The sequence below is a fragment of the Amblyomma maculatum genome, chromosome 3 (assembly GCF_055883805.1).
Source record: "Amblyomma maculatum isolate TAMU_Amacu chromosome 3, ASM5588380v1, whole genome shotgun sequence".
NCBI classification, from domain to species: domain Eukaryota; kingdom Metazoa; phylum Arthropoda; class Arachnida; order Ixodida; family Ixodidae; genus Amblyomma; species Amblyomma maculatum.
Window position 1 is genome coordinate 155,653,943 of NC_139346.1, and position 23,503 is coordinate 155,677,445.

A 23,503-nucleotide genomic window follows, 5' to 3' on the forward strand; every position below is an offset into this window, starting at 1 on the left:
ATGTGTAGAGAAAGAAAGCTAACAAGAGCGCGCGGCTCGTGATCGGCGCCCCGCCCCCTGTCGCCTCACTCGTCTGCGGTACTTGGGCTGACTGCACGGGTCACCTTGGGCATCAGGCATTCGGGCTTCCACGGTAGCAGTCGGCTGGACTTAACAGCTTGCCGAGGCTCCTTTGAACCACTGAAGTGCTTCGCAAGCTTCTGTCCGGTGAGTGCTTCTGCCAGGGCTCCAGCTGACGCGTTCACTGAACCGCCACGGCCGGTGAGCGGTCTGCTCGGGGATTCGAACTGCCGCACGAGATCAGTCTCGCGAGCCATGTCTACCGTTTCGCCTGTCGGAAATGACACTTCCGTCTAGTGTTACGTTATAAAGCCTTGGCGAAGCTAACAGGTAGAGCCGTACAGCTCTGTCCCAACCGCTTGCGATGGTTAATTCGAAGACTTCCTGGATTTCTCGCACTATCCGCAGAGAGCGCAATTACTGCGCTTTCTGCGCGACTTCTCGACACTGTCTTAGCACTGTTTGACGCTCGGCGTGGTGCAACATTGCAGCATCAGTGATTCTATGCTCGACAAGTAAGATTCGTGTGTGAAACGAAGATTTCGGCGCTCTTTCATTAGCTGCAGGGAGTAAACACGATTTTTGGGCTATGGGGACTTGTTGCTGTGCATAAGCGAATATGATGCTGTGCACTTGCTCGCTGCCACGGGACACGCAAGCTCCTAGCTAGGTGTTTTTTTATAGGCAACTGGATACTTCATTTGTTAACAGGTTAACTGTCGTTTGAACTTCGTCGAATTTTATCAGCTCCGTTTGTTGTTTCCTATATTGTTCCATTCGCTGTTTAGCGCGTAATACGCCGCGGAAATTAGTGTTTTTCGCTCATTTTATCGCGTTAACAGCTGGTTTTTCTCGGGTAAGGTCGTTGCTCGCTTTAATACGTGACCATGCTCGCCTTGGCAGTGTTTCAAACTGGTGCGTCTGGTCTGTTTTATGATTGTCGTAGGGCGAAGATAGGCTTTGCGCAAGGGCCAAAGGCCGTCGGAGTTGACGTCCAAGGTGACCTTGCGGGAAATTCTTGTATCTTGTTTACAATCTTGAGTAGAGGCAGGCGCGCGGTAAACGAAGCTTATTCAGTCGGATCGCGTATCCATTTCTCACCTCGAGTTGCCCGCCAGTTCGGCTGTGTATTTTACGCAATTACATCCAGTACTCGGTCAAAGCTTCGACGTTACCTGTATTGTGCCACATTAGTAACGCTCGTTTAGAACGAAATACTTTGGATTAGGCTACATTGTCTTTTTTTGAAACCACATATGTAGCAGCGAGTGTTAATTCTCCGCGCAAATGAAGCCGTTCGCTGTGGCCTTCTATGACTCCCGCGGCTCGGCATTCTTCCGGGACAGCGATGCGCGGTCTGCAGCTGTAGCTAGTTTTTATCTTTCTCATCTCGGTACTTTCTTTCATTCTGTTAATGGTTGTGTGGACCTGGCATATTGTGCACACACCTGCTGGTTTCTACGGCGCAAATATGCGCAACACTGTGCAACACCCACCTGATAGATATGCAACCTTTCCTTTGGCCTGGTGCTCAGCTCATATGCGGTCTTCAGCCCCGAGTACAGGAAGATACCAGAAAGATACATGAAGAAAGAATTCTGCTCTCATGACTGTCGTTCTAAAGAGCTCTGAGCACCTCAACTCTCCTAATGCTTGTAGTGCAATATTTGGTAACTTTGAATGCCACCTTTTTCCCCTGACTGGTAGTTGCTGTCCCGTGAAAAGAAAATGCACAATTTATTTGAGAGTGATTACCACTACCAACGAACTAGCTAAATGCACAGATGATTTGAGAGTAACTACCAATACCACTGAACTAACATAGACTGCCTCGATTATGCTCTCATCATATTCAGACTTAGGAATTTGTCGATTTATATTCGTGGATGAAGTGAAATATTGTGGCTATGAAACTAAAACAATGTACCTGATAGCACCAGATGTGTTTGCTAAGAGCGTGCCAAATAAAATTATTTAAGCTTGATTTTGTGCCTTGCATTAAAACTAAGAGTCAAAGAAGGCAGATGTGTTGGAAATCACTTAGAACAGATCAGATGCAGACTTTTGTGTTTCTGATATATGCTATGCATGCAACATTGCCAGATGTTGCTCTTCATTAAGCATCTCAGCATTCATCTGCAAGTTCTGATCATTCCAATATCTCTTTTACTGATATTCTTCTGTTTAACGAAAATGTTCAGCATCATGCTGAGTGTTCGTAAAGTTAAATAGATGTGCCTTTTTTTTTATACATTATTATTATTATTATTATTATTATTATTATTATTATTATTATTATTATTATTATTGTTATGTAATCATTCTGTCTGGAGATGACCAGAGTGGCCTACGGTACAGAATGAAATAAGACAAAATGCACTAGCAAAGCAGTTGCTTTATAACTGAACAGTCAGTATGCTTATACACAGGAGTTAGTTTAAATGTTCTAATGATTCTACCTAAGCCTTTATTATGTCTGTACATCAGATTTCAACAAGCTCCTGGTTAGTTTGGGTTATGCTCTATGAAATGAGTTAAAACTGAAAGCTGGATGAGTTAGTATGAACTAATTCTTTTTGCAAGTGCGAAAGACAGCAAATACATTTTTTTTTTTTTTTGCAGAATCTGTCTTCACTGAGCACCTGTGCGCAGCATGTGGTTGTGACCGATTTCCTCTTCCCATTTCTTTTTTGCAGCTAACAGCAGTAAAAGATGGCTGGCCACTTTAGCTACCCCCCGCCCGAGATGATGAAGGAGCTCAAGGCGACTGCAGAGGCCATTGTTGCCCCCGGCAAGGGCATCTTGGCCGCTGACGAGAGTACCGGTGAGTGGTGTAGCAGGATGTGGTTAGGTTATTTGACTTCTAAGTGTTGCCAAATATTAGTTAAGGGCACTTAGTTCGCTTTTTAGCTTTACTACAGGCAGATGCCAGATTATGTCCTCAGTACCCTTGGTAGAATGTGCAGTATACAGTGAAAAGGTTACAGAAGACTTGCACTTGCTCAGATGGAATTGTTTTGGTGGAGCAACTCTATTAGTCACGATTTCTACAAGGGCTTTTTTTTTTCTCAATATAAAAAGCTATTCTTCCCATTTTTTTGTGCATACTTGATTGTCTCAATGTAGAGCTGGTTTCATAGCAAGCTAACACCAGGCATGCTAGGATTCACACAGTGGGCACCTTGAGCAGGCCTTTTTTGCACACTGCTACTAGCACTGGTGCATAGTCTCATGTGCAGGATTTGAAAAGCAGTCTTGATTGTGCTGGGGCCACTAATGAAACGAATTCGAAAATGTACTCAATGGGAATCCTACTTCAGAATTCATTGGCATGTTTTATCATTTCGCACTGTTGGGTGCTTGGTGCTGCAGTATCGCACTCTTCAACTTGAACCCGCGTTGGAGGAAAATTGTTCCAATGTAGCTGTGGTTATGCAATTTAAATTATTTTCTGAAATTGTCCCTCTTGATTTCTTCAGTTTGCTTTGCTGCTGCACTACAGCTGACTATATTGGGCACTACCTGATCTTGCATGTCAGGTGTCCGTTGTAAATACTGCTCTGAAGCTGTTGCAGTGTTCCCCTGTTTTATAACTGCATTCTGATACTGCATTAGACTAATTAGATTTTTTTGTTTCTGTACTTGCTGTGGCCACATTGAACTAGGTTCTCTTAGTACCTGGTCTTCATCAAGCGGCACACTAGGTGTGGCTCTCCAAGCAACCTCTTCTTCTGTAATAAATGCTTTCCACCACCACCACCCTCCTTATTTGTTTGTCGTGCAGCCACCATGGGCAAGCGGCTCCAGGGCATTGGCGTTGAGAACACTGAAGAGCACCGGCGCCAGTACCGGCAGCTCTTGTTCACCTGTGGTGAACAGATGAACAGCGCCATCAGTGGCGTCATCTTGTTCCACGAAACGCTGTACCAGCAGGCTGACAACGGAACTCCATTTGTGAAGATCCTGGAGAACCGCGGCATCATCCCTGGCATCAAAGTGGACAAAGGCGTTGTTCCGCTCATGGGCACTGATGATGAGAGCACCACACAGGGTGTGTGTGAAATTTTTGAGCTGCTGCAAGAAGTAGAAATGTTGCAAAAGTGGAAATTGCCTTGTTCGCCTTTATCATGTTTCAGTACAGCGAGGCACAACAAATTGATATCCAGATAACAGGTTTAGTTAGTCCGCTAAATTTACTGTTCCAAGCACTATTCATCGATGCATATGGAGCAATTGTTCTCCTAAAATTTGTAGTAGGAAGACTTGGAAGGAATTGTTGTACGAAGTCGTAAATTTTCACTTCGTGCACCTTGTCTGTTTCTCGTCCTTTCCACTTGGGTATATGGTAGCTTAATTTGCCTTAGCTTATAACTCTGAGCCTTTTATGAACAGCAGCTTAAACAATATTCAGAATGTGCCAAGAAGCAATATGCATTTCTTTTTTTTTTTTTTTTCTGGGGCCTTTCGCTGAGGTTTGGTTATTCAGTACTGGCAGATCGAGCTTTATCCTTAGTGGGTGTTTCTTCACTTCTGTGCTGCCACCTAACTTTATCTGCAAACAGTAGAGCTGGACCTCGGGACAGATTTCACTGAACTGGCCTTGAGTACTCGTGACCTCGGTGAACGATATTCGCGGGCTGCCCTGTTCTCCTTGGTCTACCTTGAGGCTCTCCAGACAGCCATGCATGCTGTTATCAAAGATAATATGTGCCGCCTGTCCTATCTCAAGGCTAGTCCCCCGTGGATTTTCTTACGCACTCTCTGCTCTTGTCGTTATCTCCCAAATGTATTGTACTTGGCTCTCTGCTCTGTCTAGCTGCACTTCTTGTGAAAGAAGGGTCACAAACTCTTGTTGTCATGATAGGAAATTGTTTCGATATTAGCTTCTGTAAACATGGTCCCTTTGTCTTTTTCTGAGTGTTGCTGGAACACTTATGTTGAGAGTACATGGGCAGTTTTACATGTGCACTTAATGTCACAAAAAATTATATTGACGGACAGCTTTGCTTGTGCAATTTTGCTTGTGCAGGTCTCGATGATCTGACCAAGCGATGTGTCCAGTACCGCAAGGATGGCTGCCGCTTTGCCAAGTGGCGTTGTGTCCTGAAAATCCGCCCCCACTGCCCATCGCCTCTGTCAATCTTGGAGAATGCTAACGTACTGGCTCGCTACGCTGTCTGCTGCCAGCAGGTACAGCAGTTTATTTTTCTTTTGCTTTTAGGTCGTATATGCACATTTTGAAAGGCCATTTTAATTTGTAAGCTTATTTGAATCCTTTCAGTCAAGTTCGAGGACTATATAGCTGTTTAAATATACGTAGGTGCATACAATGAATCTGAAATGAAATTCACGTAGTGCTGTGTTACCGCTGAAATTTAAGCTGTTTTGCCAGTATTTATTAATTCAAATAACTCACAGGCTCCTTGTTAGGAGTATTGTGTGAGTGGGGCATACAAATGAAATAACAAAATGTAAGAGCAAATAGTACAACAAATGAAAGAAAACGTTAAACAATGTTTACCCGAAAGTATTGAACACAAGACACTAAATGAAAAGAAACAGTTATACAAAGTTTAAAATAAGGCTACATAGGACAAAAAATTTTCAGTTGAAGCCAACAAGAGGGTAATAATGTGGATTTTATACAATGTCAAAATATTATTGTTTCTAAAAGGGCATAGACCAAATATTAAGCAATTATGTCAGCTATTATTTCTCTGAACACTGCAGTATCACCGATATTAGTAACGTCATCAGGAAGGTTATTCCAGAGGTTCATGGCACGTGGGAAGGCAGACAAGTTAAATGCTTTAATACGACCGAAAATGCGTGTGAAGCTATTGTGATTGTGAAGGCGATGAGATGTACGGCATGGCTGTGACAAAGGCAACATGTTTTCATGAGGACTGTATACCATCTTATGACATAAACAGAGAAGTGCGATTGTTCGACATGATTCTAAAGAAGGAATAGATAACGATAACTTGATCTTGGTCACACTGGAATGACTGTTATAATCTCGAGCGATGAAGCGTGCTGCGCCATTTTGTACAGATTCAAAACAATGTATTAAGTATGCTTGATCAGGCGACCAGATGGGCGAAGGGAATTCAAGTTGTGGGCGAACAAATGTCTGATAAGCAAATTTTTGAGTGGCAGAAGGCGCAGCGTGAAGATTAAGTTTTAGATATCAGAGTATGTGAAGTCTTTGCTGTGATGTTATGTGTGTTGACCAGGAAAGATTAGCAGTGAAATGAATGCCAAGATATTTGTATGAAGACGCCGCAGAGACTTGTTGATTATTGAGCGAATAGGTAAAAGTGAAATTAGATATCTTGCGGCTGAAAGTCATGAGTTTGCATTTGTCCGTGTTAACTGTCATTAGCTAATTACCACACCAGCTTGTTATACGGTCCAGGTCTTTCTGTAGAGCAAGGTGATCAGCTGGATTAGAAATTTTACGGTATATAATAGTCGTCTGCAAACAAATGTATAGTAGAGGTACCATATTTACTCGCATAATGATCGCACTCGCGTAATGATCGCACCCCTGAATTTTGAGGTCAAAATTCCATTTTTTAAATTCCCCGCGTAATGATCGCACCCCGAACATGGAGCCGCCTGGTGGTTGATCTGCAGTCATCCCGCAGCGAATGCATTCCGACGAGTTCCCAACCTAGTCTAGTAACGTTGGAGTTCCCATGATTCCATGCTTTGAGGCATTCGCCATTTTGCAATTCGGCAGCGTCGTAGCGTGCTTTGTGTTTTTGTGCGAGTTTACGCCATTTCACCATGGGGCGGTATGCCAGTTACACCGCCGCGTTCAAGCTCAAGGCTGTCGACTATGCACTGGAGCATGGCAACCGCGCTGCTGGTAGGCATTTCGGCGTGGACGAAATGAGGATACGCTATTGGAAGAAGCAGCGCGAGAAGCTGATGGCTACGAACAAGACACGGCGGGCTTTCCGTGGACCCAAAACGGGCAAGTTCCCTCGTGTTGAGGAGGCGGTCCTAGAATACATCCGGTCCGTAGAATACGGCGGTCCGTTCAAGGACAACGTTCGACGACTTTATGCTGAGTGGATGGCGATGGGCCAGCATGATTTGACGCCGAGCGGAAAGATTAGAAGGCCATCCGTGGAGATGCTGTGCTCGTGGATCACAGAAGCGTGGAGCAGTATCCCTGACGAGGTAGTGGCTAAGAGTTTTAAGAATACAGGCATATTTAACGCTTTGGATGGAACGGAAGATGACTTCCTGTGGGATTGTGAAGATGCTCCCAGCGACGACACTGCCGTTTCCGATGAATCATGCAGCAGTGAAAGCGAGGATGGCGAGAATTCAGACTTTGATTACAGTACTGACGAAAAAAAAAATAAATGGGCATTGTGCACTCCATGTGATGCTTAATGTGCATGTTTATTGCGAAGGTAAGCCTTACTCAGCTTTTATTTTTGGTTGTAATCGAGATATATGTTCCAAGACGTCTGACCTGCAACTTGTTTGCGTTTTCGGTGCTCAAAAATTTTTTGTAGAAAATTTACCCCGCGTAATGATCGCACCCCGAAATTTGCGTCAGTATCTTAAAAAAAAAGTGCGATCATTATGCGAGTAAATACGGTAATTTCAGTAGGCAGATCGTTAATATATATTAAAAATAATAAAGGACCCTAAACACTGCCCTGGGGAACGCCAGACGATACTTCAGAAAAGGAAGATGAACAATCATTTATGCAGGTGAATTGTTTGCGAAATGACGAAGTTCCTAATCCACGATAGCTCTAGGGTCAGCTTTCTGCATGAATTTAACTTTTGTTCAGCACCCTCACATTCAACATCATCACATTCAAAAATTTTTATATAGGGCTGCTCACTTTGCCTGTCAGGTACTGGGGCTTAAGTAGACATGCAATAATGTGGGAGTCAGATGGGAACTACGATGGTGACGCTGTGGTTAGGGCGCTCGACTTCTGCAGCCAAGTATGTGGAATTGAATTCCAGCCACGGCGGGTACTTTTCGACGTAGGCGAAAAGCTAGGCGGCAGTGTGCTGTGTGATGTCAGTGTATGTTAACGAACCACAGGTGGTCGCAATTTCTGGAGCCCTCCACTATGGAGTCTCTCATAGCCTTAGCCGCTTTGGGATGTTAATCCTCAAAAACCATAAACAATCTCCTAGATAAGCATGCTACCTTCGCATAGGCATTTACTATTTCGATGTACATAGTTTCGGTCTGAGATGATTTGCTGGCCTTGGCCTGCAAAAATAACAAGGTGGATGGAGGGCATTCCGTTGGATGGAGGGTAATTTAGCTCCATTATTTGGCTGAACTCCAGTGCAGATTATACGTTTCAAATTTTTATTTCCATTCAGTTTGATTTTTCATAGACTGTCCTTCTAGTTATGCCAAACAGTTCTGGTAATTAAAATTTCTCAGTTGTGCACTTTTACTGCTTTTGTGATGCTGTAGGTTTGGATGGACTGCTGCATTGTAATTCTGAAGCTAAATTTATATTGTTTGTGACATGGCTTCAGATCATTTCATTCTCAAAGCATGTTGCCTCATTTGTGAGGTATATTGCATGGTTAGACTTTAGTAGGCTCCTGGAAAATCTTACAGTAGCACCTGTTTAGTACAGTTTACTTTCTGATTTACCAATTCAATCACTCAAATTCATGAGTAATAAAAGCATGCTTTAGGCTAGTTTTGCATCCTTCAGGATGATGCAATATCCAAAAAAGTGTGCTTATAATTACGTTCCACCATACAGTACATTCAGTAGTCAATAGAGGGTGTGCTTATGTATGAGTGGGCCAAGCCTTATGGCGCATGCCTCAAGCAGTCTGACGTCAGGGTGGCTGCTCTGCAGTGTGAAAATGCCACGAGGGAAAGCAACCTGAAATACACATGTGCTGTCGAAAAAGTAGTCGTGAGCAAAAGTAGTGTGCAACACTCAGTCCGTGGCGGAGCTCGGGCATTGTGACTTCATCTAACATCTATTTCGGATTGATACAGTAGTGGCGTTGCCCCATTTTAGTCACATTCACGTGTCGCTGTCGCTATCCCTGTAGCTATCGCTATTTGGAATTTCTATGTAGTTTTCCCGAGCTCCGTCACTGGCTGAGTGTTGTATACCACTTTTGCTCACGACTGTACATAAGGTTATGTCGTGTGTCAGGCGTATAACCTCATGTATATGCATTTCTTCTTTCTAAATAGAATTTGTTGCGAGACAGCTTTTGCGTTGGGTACAGGGTCGTCCACTTCTAGCTGTCACGATCACTGTTTGCTCATCGTTATGTCCGACGCGAGTGCACATTAAACCAAAGCGGCTCAGACAAGAGGGACCTGGAGGTGGTGCTTCCCATGGCCTGCCACTTGTTACATGGCTGGGTCGGAAGCAATGTTGCTTTGAAAGCAGTGACCATGTTATAGCTAGAGGTGGACGACCCTGTACTTAGTTTTCGACCCTGTGTGCACTGTAACCCATTCTGAATGAACATATTCAGACTAGTCAGACTTGCCACTGTAATCCTAAAGACGGCAGCGCCACATGAATGTGAGCCGGTCTAGCCTGGCAGCACTCATGGAAGTCGGCAAGAGTGGATTTTCTGCAATTTGTAAATGCAGTGCAACAGTTCTGGGGAACTGTCCCGACCGGCCAACAAATGCTAGTAGCCATTCTCCTGAGTGGAAGCATTTATGCAGTTGAGCCTGGATAATCAAACCCGGGTATTGCGAGTGATTGCTTATGCAAACTGTCTTAATATCCCATTGAAAACCTCATGCAAAAGAATACCTGTCTTTTCCCATAAACGAAACATTCGATCTATTCAGCTACGTTCTGTTCAACTACGGGCAGCTTCGTCTAATGGCACATCCAGCTTAACTTTGTGTGCATGTAGCGGGGCTTGTGAAAGAAAAATGTTGATGCAGCTTTCACTACTTCATCAATAGCTACTGCATACTATGCCTTCTGTATTCCACACATAGGGATGCAGTCATACTAACTACGAGCAGGCAGTGACAAGATGGCACAGAGGGGCAGAAAGTTGGCCTTGCCAATGGTAGCGTGTCTGGACTCCTAGCAGAGTGGAAACCCCAATTTAAAGCCTTAAAACGCCCGTGGTCGAAATAACACCCCTTCGACGTTGCCTTTCGTCTTGTGCACAGGCTGGCATTGTGCCCATTGTGGAGCCCGAGGTGCTTCCCGATGGTGACCACGACCTGGACCGGGCGCAGAAGGTCACCGAGGAGGTGCTGGCAGCCGTGTACAAGGCTCTGAGTGACCACCATGTCTATCTGGAGGGCACCCTGCTCAAGCCCAACATGGTCACCGCTGGCCAGAGCTGCACCAAGAAGTACACGCCGGCTGATGTTGCCCGTGCCACTGTCACCACCCTGCAGAGGACTGTGCCAGCTGCCGTTCCTGGTGAGTGCTCATGGTCCCACTCTGTGAAGCCATTTAAGTAATGGTCATTGGCCACGTCTGTCTTGTCGAATTATTACCTGGAGAACTGATCACTGCTGCATTCTGTACTGATTTAACCTTATTTAGAAGGGTGTAAAGTTTGATAAGTTAACCATCCATAGTAGAAATGATCAGTACAAGAAACGATGGATGGATTAATAGGGACGGAGTGCCGCATTCCTTTAGGTCTGCTTACCCACCTCATGTTTCCTGTACCGCTTGTCTACTCTTATCATGCCTATTAAGAACTGAAACTTCTGCTTATAGACTAGCTGAAAAAGTACTCAGTGGCAGTAGTAACCTTTAACAGTTCAGAATAGCTGCATGCTCTATCACCCAAGGCAGCAGTGCTTGTCCACTTTAGTCTCTGCTTTTTGCATAGGTAACATTGTGATCTAGGCATTCGAGACTTTGGCAAACTACTTGAATCAAGAAATGGTTTCCTTCTTCCCTCATGTCTGCAGGCATCACATTTCTGTCTGGTGGCCAGTCTGAAGAGGAGGCTTCAGTCAACCTGGATGCAATCAACAAATATCCAGGCAAGAAGCCCTGGGCACTGACCTTCAGCTATGGCCGTGCCCTGCAAGCCAGTGCCCTCAAGGCTTGGGGCGGAAAGACTGGCAACGTTAAGGCAGGCCAGGATGAATTCTTGAAGCGCGCCAAGGTAAGCTGAGAATGGAAACTCCACTGGAAGCGTGATAGTTCCCTTGTTTTGCTTTTCTAACCAAAGGTTGGTTAGCAAGCAACTACTTGACATAGGCAGTGTGTTCTAGGCATGTGGTGTTGGTCTTCAGGACTTGTTAAGCATGAAATGCTTCTCAACTGATGTCATATGTAGCGTGCTGAGCACAATCCAGGTGCACTGGAATTCTATACTCTTCTTCAAAATACTATACTTTGCTACTCTTCTTTTGTAGATGTACACATCTAGAGGTACAGGGTCATTCACTTCTAGCTATTAACATGGTCACTGCTTTCAAGCCAGTACTGCATCTGATGCGGGCTCATATCGAAACAAAGTGATACCACAGAGTGACCCAGAGGTGGCGCTTCGAGCTGCTGGCCACTTAGCCTCATTGCATGGCTGGGCCAGATGCAACGGCGCTTTGAAAGCATTGACAGTGTTGTAGATAGATGTGGACAACCCTGTACATAAACCTCACTGGGGCAAGGCTGTGGGAATGTGACTGTTTATTTAAAATTGAAATCTATTGTAAGAAGGCTAGGTAAAAACTAAGATGCCGTCTTACTGTAAGCATTTTAGGTTGATAATGATTAGTGACAATGAGCAGATGTTGCTGCTTCGAGAAAACATTTCGTGCTTAGCAATACATTTGCATTTGAGCCAAGGCCATATTGTCTGAAAGTTTCCTTCGGTAGATTGAATGCGTATACTTGGGGTGTTTTCTGTTGCAGGTGTTTTTTTTTTGTTTTTTTTTTTCACTCTTCCCTTAGAAGTAGTGGTTGCCTCTAATGAATATGTATTTTAATGTAGATGCGTTTAAATTGCAGTGAACTATTCAGAATAATTGCAAATCAACAATTATGTCTCCAAGTCGTGGCTTCTAAGTGGCTTTTGAGAATATAGTAAGCAACAATCCTTGTAGCCAACGTCTACCATAAATATGCTTTTTAATGTTTGTTAATGCAATGTTACTGATTGCAGCAAATGTAGTGAACTGTCAACTTTCATAAAATCCTATGCAAAAATAGCCAAAATACTTGTCACATACTTTAGATACAAACAAAAAAAAAAAAGGATGTTGCACTTTTTCTGAAATTCAGTATAGCTGGCTGGCAAATCTGATCAAGCCCAGGATTTATGAATGCGGGATTGTAGTATTTATTGCCACTGCAAATTATCTTCTGGTTGTGCAGTATAAATGCCTGGAATAAATCGTCGTCGAGGGCTCCATCCACCTTCACAGTATCCTGCGGCTGATATGTACAGGTTTCCGAGAGTGTGCGTGATGGCAGCAGTGCTGCTTGGGTGCAGTAGAAATTTGCAAAAGGCTGGACATGGCAGAGCTCCAGTTTAGCCTCTACTGCAAAAACAAAAAAGCAGGACATTCCAGAAGTACTTTTACTAGCAGCCTGCTACCGTTAAATTTACAGATCATTGTGCATTGGTCAAAGAGTCAGTATAGCAATTTAGTTTCACTCGTATTTTTTTGTTTTCTCTGATTTGCCCAAACATGCCATGCTCCTTCCATTATGCCCTCTAAACGAAAGGCTTCACCAAACAGTGGTGGAGGCACAAGGATTATAAATGAAAAGCACAGTGGATAAGCTACTAGGTATTAAGTAGCTATATTGCATCTAGCTTATTCGTAAAAGTTCATGTCTTGTTGTAGTTATAACTTAAATCCCGCTGCTCAAAGTGTTCCTTTCATGGTGGTACGGGAAAGTAGTTTAAGGGAGCCTTGAAGTGCCTTTGCTTGCTTGGTTTAATAGGTTTAAGAGCAGTAAGAATGGTTTGAGAGGCTGCTAGTCATCCAGCAGCAAAGGGAGCAAACAGTGGTGTCTGCCACCTTTTATTTTTAAACAAACAACCAGAAGACCGCAAACATGCATTTGTTACACATATTCAGCATTTGCACTTTGCCTGCTGTTAGCGAGCATGGTAATTGCACCATACCCTTGCACGATGCATGCGTTTTTGCATTTCAAAGTGTTTGCAGCTCCAGCATGGCTGCTCCATGCAAAGGCAGGCAGCCTGCAAGGTTAATCTGGCTGCTGCATCATGGGCACACAAGTGCCCGTTTCAATAGCTTTTGTGGTGATCACCCCAACAAATGCAATGCTGCCTTTTGACTACACGGACATTTGCCAGTGGAAGCAAAAGTGCCTGTAGTGTGGTGCCTGCAGGCAGGTGCTAGTGTAAACTAGATTCTGCACAAATTTCACCACTCACAGTGCGTGACTGCAGCCTCCTTATCTCAAGCATCCAAGGTAGCAAGAATTTGCTTCTGGTGCTCTGGCATCAGGGTAAAGGCCCCTAGTACACTTGCGGGCGACTGTTATGCCTGCTAGTGAGGATAGAAGTTTTGGTGCTTATGCTGAATGTGCATACCTTGCACCATTGCATAGGTTAGCTGCAGCTGTCGAGCCAACCGAAAATGCTTGTAGCTGTTTCAAATCTACTTGGTAGGTTAGGGTACCTAGATCATAAACATTCATTGCAGTATTGAATTATACCTGCAAGCCTGGATTCCAGCTTACGGAAGTGTCATGTAGTCCTCCTTTTGTGCAGGTAATATTATGCAGCAGCTAGTGTTAACGTAAAGCTTGGTGTAGGTGTGAGTCTGCTGCGGCTATGATTGCAGTATGGTTACTTGTTGGTTAGCGCAGCATGCCTGATAAAATTGGTTTGACGTTGCCTGCAATTGAAATGCAAAGGAATGTGTAGTAATGCACGTTGTTCTTCCTTTTATTGCCACCTTCCCTCCCCCCACCCCACTCCCTTTTTATTTTCATTTTTTTAGGCTAACCACTTGGCTTGCCAGGGCCTGTACTCCCCGGGTTCCATTCAGAGCCTGGCCTCCGATCGCTCCAACTTTGTCCCCACCCACTCCTACTGATTTCTTTCAAAACTGCAGAAACCCAAAAGAGCTTTCAAGCCTTTCTTAAGCCTTGTTACTCTCCCTTCCACGAGTTTTCTTTATTTTCCAGTTTTATTGGTGGGGGGAAAAGCTTACAGTTTCCATGTATTTGCAAGTGTGCTGCCTACAAAGCATGCATTTAGCTGCGCAATAACTGTCCTGTAGCACGGTCTCCTTGATTATTAGTCTAGTAGCAATAGTGCTGTATGGATGAAAATGGCCAACCATGGTGTTTATAAAATGAATTGTGCCTTCTTAAGCTGTATTGTCCAGTTTTGCGCAGAGGCATTTATTGATGTACGCAGGTGGAATTTTTTCTTTTTGTCATTATACTCTCAGAAATCCTGTCATCCAAAGGAATCTAGACGTCTCAGAAATCCTGTCATCCAAAGGAATCTAGACGTTTTTTGCACACTTGCTGCCTCTCTTCAGAGTACAGGCACTTTTAAAACAGAACATCTTTGTGATTACTGCTTTTCTGCTTTTACGAGAAGCATAGTTTGTGCATGAAAATGTTGGCATGTTCATGTTGCATTCCAAGCCTGTTATTTTTGTTTAATCTGCAGTTTTAATGATGCCATACTTTTGTAATGCATTGTTTTGTGCACCAAAGCTGGCAAGCATGTATGCAGTAGTGTTTAGAAAGTATATTTTTTTACCAGTGCCATTGTTGCCCTACTGTTGCTTTTTCAGAGTTGTTTATTTTTTTCTTGCATTGCAAATATTTTCCCATTCGGTTCCTTTGTTTACAAAAGGTTCCTTGTGGATAGTCTTGTCCAATATTTTTTTATTCTGCCTTTGAACACATTGTAGCATGTCGATACAGTTTATTTGCAAGCTTTCATACGAACAACTGTGAGGCTTGATGTATTGTATTTTATGATCAATACTTTGGGCTGTGTGCGATTTGTGTGCCAATTCAGTGGCATTTAGAGACTTAGTGAAATGTAAAGACTTTGCAATTAATTTTGCTGCTGTTAAGCTCACAGGAGTGTGCATGCATTTCGTTGGAAACTTTGTATGCAGTAACCATGACACTGTGGTTGATAAGCTTTTGTGATAATGTGTTCTGTCCAAACAGGCCTGCAGTGAAGCTGCTCTAGGAAAGTACGCCGGAGGTGTTGCTGGAGCGGCCGCCTCAGAGATCCTCTTTATCAAAAACCACGAGTACTAGACTTCCAATTCCCCCCATTCCACCATAATTGGAACTTTTTCTCTCCTAGCTGTAGTGGCATGTGACCCCTTCCACTAGTCGACCCAACGTTTATTGCATCAAAATTTTGCCCCCTGGTGTGGTCTGGACATTCCCTTATATGCTAGTGCTGCCATTCGGTGTTACCAAGCGTTAATGTCTTGTGCACAATAAAAGTTGCAAGTTAACTTCACTTTGTGTTGGCAAATTTTTTTCTCTACCATAATATATATTTCTTGCAAGGTCCACTACTGAAAGTAAACATCCAAATTTCATGTTGGGCAACCAATTCTGAAAGTAGCTGGTGAGAGGGTGGAATTTTGCTAGTAAAGGCTTGTCACTTTGAGGGATGTGAGAAGCAGAGAGCAGCATAGCAAAATATGTTTGGATGACTCCATCTAGTCCATTTAGCCTTTTAAATGAAGGCTTGTGGCCGTTCATTTCGAGGACAAAGCCAGAGAAACTCCAGAGTACATATACTGCTGTCGCACGGGCATTTCGAAGGCCCTTGAATAGACTGTCTATTGGAAGGCCTTCGAAAGCTGCCACACGGGCGTTTTCAATGGCCATTGAGTCGATAGTCTATAGAGTGGACGTAACAGCTCGGAGCTCTGTCTAGATCTCTAAGTCCTTCGAACGTCGTGCAAGGTTGCTAGTGTTGACCCGAGGAGCGTCACGCACACACGTGCACACAGGGTGTTTACAATACCAAAACGTGAACAAGCGTTATTTTATATCTCATTTAGGTGGTAAAATATTAATATCTGTAATAATTAATATAGCATTGCTCTTTTTAAGGTGCATTTATCTACTCTCTACCACTGTAACATGCGCCAAAGCAAGCAGAATGAAAAGCACAGCCGTATGAACGTCAACATGTTAAAAAAAAAAGCAAAATTGTCCTTGAATAACAACTGAACACCTGCAGTTACTACAAAAAGTTGTTATATATAGCAAAACTGAAAGCAATGATAGTGGTGCCAAACACCAGAACTATTTTAATAGACTTCCGAGTTCGATCGCGATTGAAAATCTAAGGCTATCGACTCAATCACCTTTGAAAGTGACTGTGTGACTGGGGTATAACATATCCAGAGGGTAGTCATACCTTTAACTGGAGGAGTCTCACAGCGACAAATAGCACAAATATTGTTAAAGAGCGCATATAACTGTGTTTTCAAAAAGTCTGAATCCACTTCTGTATTTTTCTGTTGCTTTTATTATATAAATCAAAACAATAAGATATCCTAGGGGGGTTGTTCCCTTTTAGGCTGCATTATGTGATGCTTTTGGTTATCAGTAGCCGTAAAACCACCTTCTGGGGAAGCTGGGAGGTGACATCAAAATCTGGGGTATGACCATGTTCACAATATGTATCTAATTCTTTAATTATTCCTCTCCTTCAGTAGGTGTGTTACCTTTCAGACACTTTTGCGCCAGAGTCTCCGTTTAACTCGATGACAAAACTAGTGAGGAGAGAAGTTTAGGGGCCCTACAGTTGAGACATCAGAATTATGCGCTGTATTGTCTGCAACAAAATACACAGAATTTTCAACAATAACTTATTTATTTCATATCTACATTTGTGGAATAAAATGTACAACGCTAGTTCGTCGGGTCAATTTGGCTTTGGAGGCCACGCCAGGGTGACTTCGTTGTGAAGGCTCTCTTGTATCCATTCCAAGTACTCTTTCAGCAGGTCTGTGAAATGTACATGCAGAGAGGTAAGAGTATGTGTATAGCTAGACATTGCATCAAAACGTGCTATTTTAATAGCATGCTTAATAGCTTAAATAATATGTGCAATTAACATTAATTTCACAAACAATAAGATAACCCCACACCATTGCGGTTTTCGTGCTTTGCTGATGCGAAATAAATGTTCAGTTGACGTCTGTGCTCATCTCAAGTCTCTATTGGGAGCTTTACTTCCCCTTGCTGTGCAAATCTGTTGTATAGCCCGAACTGCTACTGTACCTTCAGCAGCAAAGCATTTGTGCTTATCTAATGCTTGGGAAAAAAAAAAATTTTATATATATATATATATATATATATATATATATATATATATATATATTTTTTTTTTGGCCTCCAGCATAAGCGACTAAAAATAAGGTTCATTTTGCACGAATGAAATTGTAGTATATTTCTGTGCACATTTTTTCAAGCATTAGATAAGCAGCGCTCTTGAAAGTTGCAAGGCACAGAAAAAAAAAAAGCCAAATCTGCAGTAACTAACTCCCACGTGCTATCCATGGTTGTGCTTATGTAAGCAGTCTTTGCCCAAGAAATACAAATAGCAAAACACAAGATTAATGATACGGATATACTTGTGCAGTAGCCATTGGGGCAATTTTAGATAGTATGAATGCCTTCTCAGGCTGACCACAGCAAAAATCAACGTCAGACCTGTACATCGTAACTCTGCTGCACCCATCGCAAAATATTCCTGACCAGAGGTTGATTGGACAAAGGCACCAGTGACTGCAAAACTGGTCTCTTGATCACCACACTACGGAGGTTACAAGCCAGCAAAGGAAAAAAGTAATGAAGATGACAACTGTAAATGTGCATCCAAGTCAAATGGTATGGGAGCCAAAAAAAAGGTGCTAGCTTTCATGCGTGTCAGCAGTTAAAATATTATGTATTACCATCAAAAGAGACAAAACCAAAGCACTGGGTACCTGCCAAGCGTGCTGCCTAAATTTTATTGCAAACAGCCTCCCAAATAACAAAATTTTGTAGTGCTGCTGTTCCTGTGTTAATAAAAATTAATAAGCACACACACTGTGTTTATTAACACAAAAAATTTAAATGTTGCATGCAACAACAGTCAAAAGCTTTTTTCTTTTTTTTGTTAGCCTCGATAAAGCAAACATATAATCAAGATCAAATGGCTCTAGGTACTAGATGGCATTTCTTCCGCATAATTTGCCTGTCAGAAATATGAGCATCAGGCCAAGTCATCAACCACTGGATCTCCCAGTGATCCCACAAACAAGGACACCCGACGTGCGAGCGTTCATTCTGCATTCGACATCACAGATTGGTGAGCATCACTGATTTGCATGTATGCACGCATAAAAAGACCAAATAAGTGCTTCCCACTTAAGGTAGAAAGCACGCAACGCATACAGCTGGTACAAGAACAAATTTTGGGCAACTCCCTAGTCAATGGGACATTGTGCCCTCCGATGCAACATCTTGTCTTTCCAGTTACAATCAGCCTCATTTTCTTGTTGACCAAGGGGGTAGGAAGGGGGTCCCCTTAAGTTTGATCCAGAGATCTAGGTGCCTTACTAATATGGATGTTATGTAAGAAGAGAGCAATTTCTTATTAAAATCAATAACAAAAATAATAAAACTCCACTACATTCATCACGGGACTCAGGGGAAAGAGAGATCTGGGAAAACTGTAGCCGAACACTGGAAAGTGAAGCCTCAGTAGTGGGTTGAACCCAAATTATTCTTCGTCACAAAACAATTGTACATTGGTGTCTCCCACATTTTTCACTATTTTTTACCAGCAGCAACACGCTTCTCTAAATTTTGTGCGACTTTCGAGATGCAGCAGCAACTGTCGGTCCTGATAGCCCTGAGCGTGCAAAATGTTCTGAACTGTGTGATGGCTCTCTGCAACATACCCACCCCTGCACCGTGTTGTGGCAACTGCTTTAATCCAACAAAATTCTCACAGATATGAATTTAATTCAATTCAAATGCAGAATGGTCACAAAATTTTCTCATAGGAACACCATGAAAAACTCCCTCTTTTCAACAAGAAATGCACTGAATATGTTGGATATACACTGGATACCATACAATGGATCTCGGTGTCTTGTGAATGACTTCATTTTTGACCATGTTCAACAGCTAAACTTAGGTCATGCATATACTTAGCAAGGTGTCAATACCCATGCTACATTCAACTTAACTTTATTTCAGCCGTTACCAAGTCTCGCACTCGTGCGGTATGCTGGTAGAGGCCAGCATTGTATGCTTTGCATGATGAGATGATAAGAGAAATTAGATGAAATATGTGTAAGCAGCTACGCTGTACGCTTTCCATGATGAGAGAAAGTACATAGATGAAAGGTGTGTATGCAACAGTGCACCACTCACACTTTGGCTCGCTGTCCCACAAGTCGCACAGTTTCTGTCTCGAGTTCGCAGACCGAGCAACAAGGGCTTGCAATAAGTGCTCCGTGCGAGGCTGCAGCCTATAAAACATGTGCAAGGACAGAGTCAACAATACGCATGGCAGTGCCAGTCATGCTATTCTTAGGCACAGGACCCTGCCCTGCGATAAATGCAGACGCATGACCCCCACAGGCACCCAGTGGTCCCAGCAAAAACTGCGAAGGTCACCTCTGGAGAGCAAGAGGGATGCAGTCAGACGTGACCTGGCTCAGATCGTAGCACAGCTGTGCGCGGGGCCTTGTTCGAAAGAAACCGGTCACCAAGAATAGGCTGCCCACTTCAAAAGGAAGTGAAATGTCTTTGCTGGCAGAAACTTGACACAGTATGTCAATCAATGAACGTTATTCAGAAAAGAAAAAAAAGAGTACACCAATATTTAGAGGAGTTGGAAGGGCGGGACAAACTACATGGCCCAGTTTACGTAACTCGTGATACCCCAGAAATTACATTCCATTTGTGACAAAGCAACTAACTGCCAGACTCTGAACCAAGCACAGAAAGCAAATTCTTTTCGAACATTTGACAACTTTGCTAACATAGCATTTAGCTACATTCACAATTAGCTGTAATGATGGCCTTCTTTGCAGGCTTCTTTTGAGCAAGCAAAACCATTTGGTACGAATACTTTTACAGAAACAGCACTGTTAGATGCTATGCAGCTTTATTGCTGAAATTACCCGCATATGTCCGACAGCTTACACTGTTCACAGCGTCATGGCAGAAGTGGAAGAAAGTTTACTCGTGGGGCATGCCATTTCGCATATGTAGACTCCAAATAAGTGGATCTCGGTTGATTTGGAACAGATTTAAAGTAAGAAAAAAGTCTCTACAAGTTGAACTGCTTTGCAGTCGACGCTTAATTAACTTTTGCAACAAACAATAACTGCGCTAGCTCCATCAACAGTACTTGGAGAGCATAAGAATCCATAAGGCAGTCTCCAGGCAAGCAAGCAAGAAAAATGGAAGGATAAAAGAAATAAAATGAAAGAAGCTTTGTCAGTAAGTGTGAAGAGTGGAAAAGGAGATGTTCGGGCAGCATTCCGTGGTATTTAAACCTGTCCTATTTTTCTTGACATATTCAAATTGCACAATATGAATTAGGCATTAATTTCACATCTTGCGCATCAGTAAACAATTCATCTCCCGAGTTTCCTGCCATTCAAGTGAAAGTTGGTAGGAAATTTTTACCTGCGCTCATCTGCAATTTTCTCACCCTAAGCTAAATATGCTGTACACCCAATAATGATGAGTGAACTAACCTGGCCCAGCTCTTGATCATGGTGACAGGTGGTGACAGAAGCAGCTTGCTATACTTCTCAAAGAAGGGCAACACATCTCCTTGGAGCAGGAAACGTGCGAACCACCGGAACTTATCGAGGCTCTCGGGGAATTCTTGCTCCACGGCCTCCATCTGCCATGCATGAGGTCCTGCGCATAGAACACAACCACTTGTTGGCTTTTCAGACCACCCCAGATTTCTACACAATATAGTAACAATTCCAATACAACAATGTAGTAACAATTCTGCATTCCAATAGATAAAGGTTATTGCATAAGATCAAAGCAGCCGGTGAAAAAACAATTACTTTACTTGAATTACTTCACTGCATTCCCCTTTGTTGCATTTACACACTAATTCAACGCCGACAACATTATGATTTTTTTTTTTTTTTTTTTTTTCATTTTTACTGTTCTACACCCTTTACTCTCTGCCTTTCCCTCTCAAAACCTTTGCCCAATGCAGAATAGCATACCAATGCTGTTTCAGTGCCGGCTAGATTCTGTTCTCAAGTGCAATGCTTTCCAGGCCGCTATGTTTAGCCAGTCCCACTCTAGTTCCCACAGCAAAACACGCATTAAAAATTAGCAGTTATGTCATGGTTGTGGCAGTGCTCTTGCACGGTACATTATAAACATTATGACTGTGGTTTACCAGTGCCAGCATTCAACAGCTTTGTTTTGTCACCGGCAGCTATCTTAAGTTAAAAGATGTAATTTCTGCATTCCAATAGATAAAGGTTATTGCATAAGATCAAAGCAGTGCATGCATGACACAACTTTGCCTCCTCCTTCCTGTATGCTCCTTTCCCTCCACTGACAGCTGCTCAGGCAGAGGAGAGAGACAGTGCAGGACGTTTAGGACACTTGGGTATATTTCTCATAGTCCTGCCAAAAGTGAAACAACGGGTTTCTTTTTTATTTGCAAATGGCCATAACAGTGAGAAAGAAACTGTATTATATCAGGTGTCAACGCTATGCGATCTATTGCAGGCCAAATTTCAGAATAATGCGACAGTCAAGAATGCTAGCAGTAGAGCCAACGTTTTAAGAACCTGGAGGCTGAAATGCGACATCAAGGCTATTACTCAGCCAAACATAGTAAGATGTGGAGATGGAGACAGATAAGAGCTTCGCTGAGAATGCTCACCAAATGTGGCTGTGACAGAGCACAGTACTTTGTCGCTCTTGCGATCGTAGTGCGGTGGAGGCTCTTCCAGTGGAGGTGAAAAGGTGCAGTACTTTGGAGCATAAACGGGCAGCCACTCAGGCTCCACTTCTGCAACCACTGCAGGAAGGCACGGGAAGATACCACTGACATAATACATAACATGGCAACAATTTAGCAACACTAGCAAGTCTAGGTAAAGTTACCTTAATGCCATGCCATTATAGCTATAGTGTCAGATGGAGTCAAAATAATACTTCCAATGACATCTCTATGAAGTACAACAACAAAAAAAAAATGGCTCACTGCTCAGCAAAGCAGAACCTTCATGCACAAAAATAACAACAAATAACCAGAACATGTACCAAACATCGCATATGAAAATACACAAAAAGAAATGGTTAGGAATATACAAAAGAGCAGTTTCAAAAAGCTACACAAAGCAGTTTTGTTTGTGCCTCATTCCAAGGATGATGCTTCTAAACACACCAAAGTATGCAAAGTATGCTCATATTGTGAAATTGATTTCCATCCACTTATTGGATCTTCAGAAGTGCAGCACTAACCTCTCATGAACATTCTACTTGTCTCGAATATTTCCTGGTACAAGACGAATAGTGGTTGTTTGCTGTTCAACACCGAGTTGGGATGGATGAACACGGCACCATCCACTTCCATGCTCTGCACATACAAAGGCAGACCATCAGAAATAGGAGCAAAATGGCGCATTATGCAGGTGCGAATCCCACATAATATACCAAAAAAGAAACTTGTGCTGAATAGCTCTCTGCCCGCAGACACTTATGTGGCCTACCTTGTAAGCATTCTTAGCAATGGCGTTTTCTGTCTGACTGCACCTTTCTTCGTCCGTCATCTTCCTATAAGAGTGGAGGAGCAAAGCAGTGAGAAGACATCAAACGTAATTCAAATTAAGAAAGATAATAAATTGGCTGATTTACTTCCATCATAATTAACAAAAACAACAAAAGTAACTCTTTCTTTACCATCTTGCAATTTGCAGTGACAGCGCTTTTAACTCTACTTCAGTGACCAGTATGGTCTCTCCTGAGCCTTGTGCATGTCTCTCCTGAACCTTGTGCAGCAACCTAACCCGCAAATTTATAAACAAAAGGCCAGTGGCAATTTTTTCGCATTCCATAAGCTGTTCCAAGATTTTTCAAACCATTGCACTGCACTGTGGTGTGCAAATACAGAACTCCAGAATTTTTTGAAACTATTTCCTCCCTTCTCGATTAGGCTTAGAGCAGAAGGCTAGAAGCATCAGCTGCATCACATACTTGGCAATGTGGTCACTGAAACCCATGAGCAAAACCTGACGAATCAGTTTTGCTTGAAGATCGGTCGGCGGATCCATCCCAGGGTCCACGGACAAGTTTAGGTTGGGAATGAGCAGATTCACTGATGGGAGAAAGAAAGAGAGAGAGAATATTTCTGGGGCCCTGAAGGTAATACAACAAAGTGAAGTTAAATAAAAAGCCACTGGCTGCAATCTTTAACGGAATACTGCACA

At 42.9% G+C, this 23,503-nt stretch overlaps 2 protein-coding genes across 3 annotated transcripts in view; one reads left to right on the top strand and one right to left on the bottom strand.

Annotated features, from left to right (window-relative positions):
* Window positions 1-49: 49 nt before the first annotated feature.
* On the top strand, window positions 50-15,519 carry LOC146196552 (fructose-bisphosphate aldolase-like). Of its 2 annotated transcripts, none has more exons than XM_084598298.1 (7): window positions 50-207; window positions 2,757-2,884; window positions 3,845-4,111; window positions 5,090-5,250; window positions 10,235-10,493; window positions 10,997-11,196; window positions 14,018-15,519. In XM_084598298.1, the coding sequence occupies exons 2-7, from the start codon at window positions 2,773-2,775 to the stop codon at window positions 14,111-14,113; spliced, it is 1,095 nt and encodes a 364-aa protein (XP_084454424.1). In that variant the 5' UTR covers window positions 50-207; window positions 2,757-2,772; the 3' UTR covers window positions 14,114-15,519. The 2 variants fall into 2 exon arrangements, with proteins under 2 accessions (XP_084454424.1, XP_084454425.1); XM_084598299.1 differs by having other exon boundaries at window positions 15,216-15,519.
* A 1,331-nt stretch (window positions 15,520-16,850) lies between these two features.
* The window catches only part of kz (putative ATP-dependent RNA helicase kurz), a 34,666-nt gene continuing 28,013 nt past the window's right edge, over window positions 16,851-23,503 (bottom strand). Inside the window, exons 20-26 of the mRNA XM_084598294.1 lie at window positions 23,271-23,391; window positions 22,787-22,850; window positions 22,539-22,653; window positions 21,955-22,092; window positions 20,786-20,954; window positions 19,449-19,546; window positions 16,851-17,027 (exon numbers count right to left, since the gene is read on the bottom strand). Of these exons, the coding sequence (XP_084454420.1) occupies window positions 16,945-17,027; window positions 19,449-19,546; window positions 20,786-20,954; window positions 21,955-22,092; window positions 22,539-22,653; window positions 22,787-22,850; window positions 23,271-23,391 (788 nt within the window). The 3' untranslated portion in view covers window positions 16,851-16,944. The remainder of the gene's footprint in view (window positions 17,028-19,448; window positions 19,547-20,785; window positions 20,955-21,954; window positions 22,093-22,538; window positions 22,654-22,786; window positions 22,851-23,270; window positions 23,392-23,503) is intronic.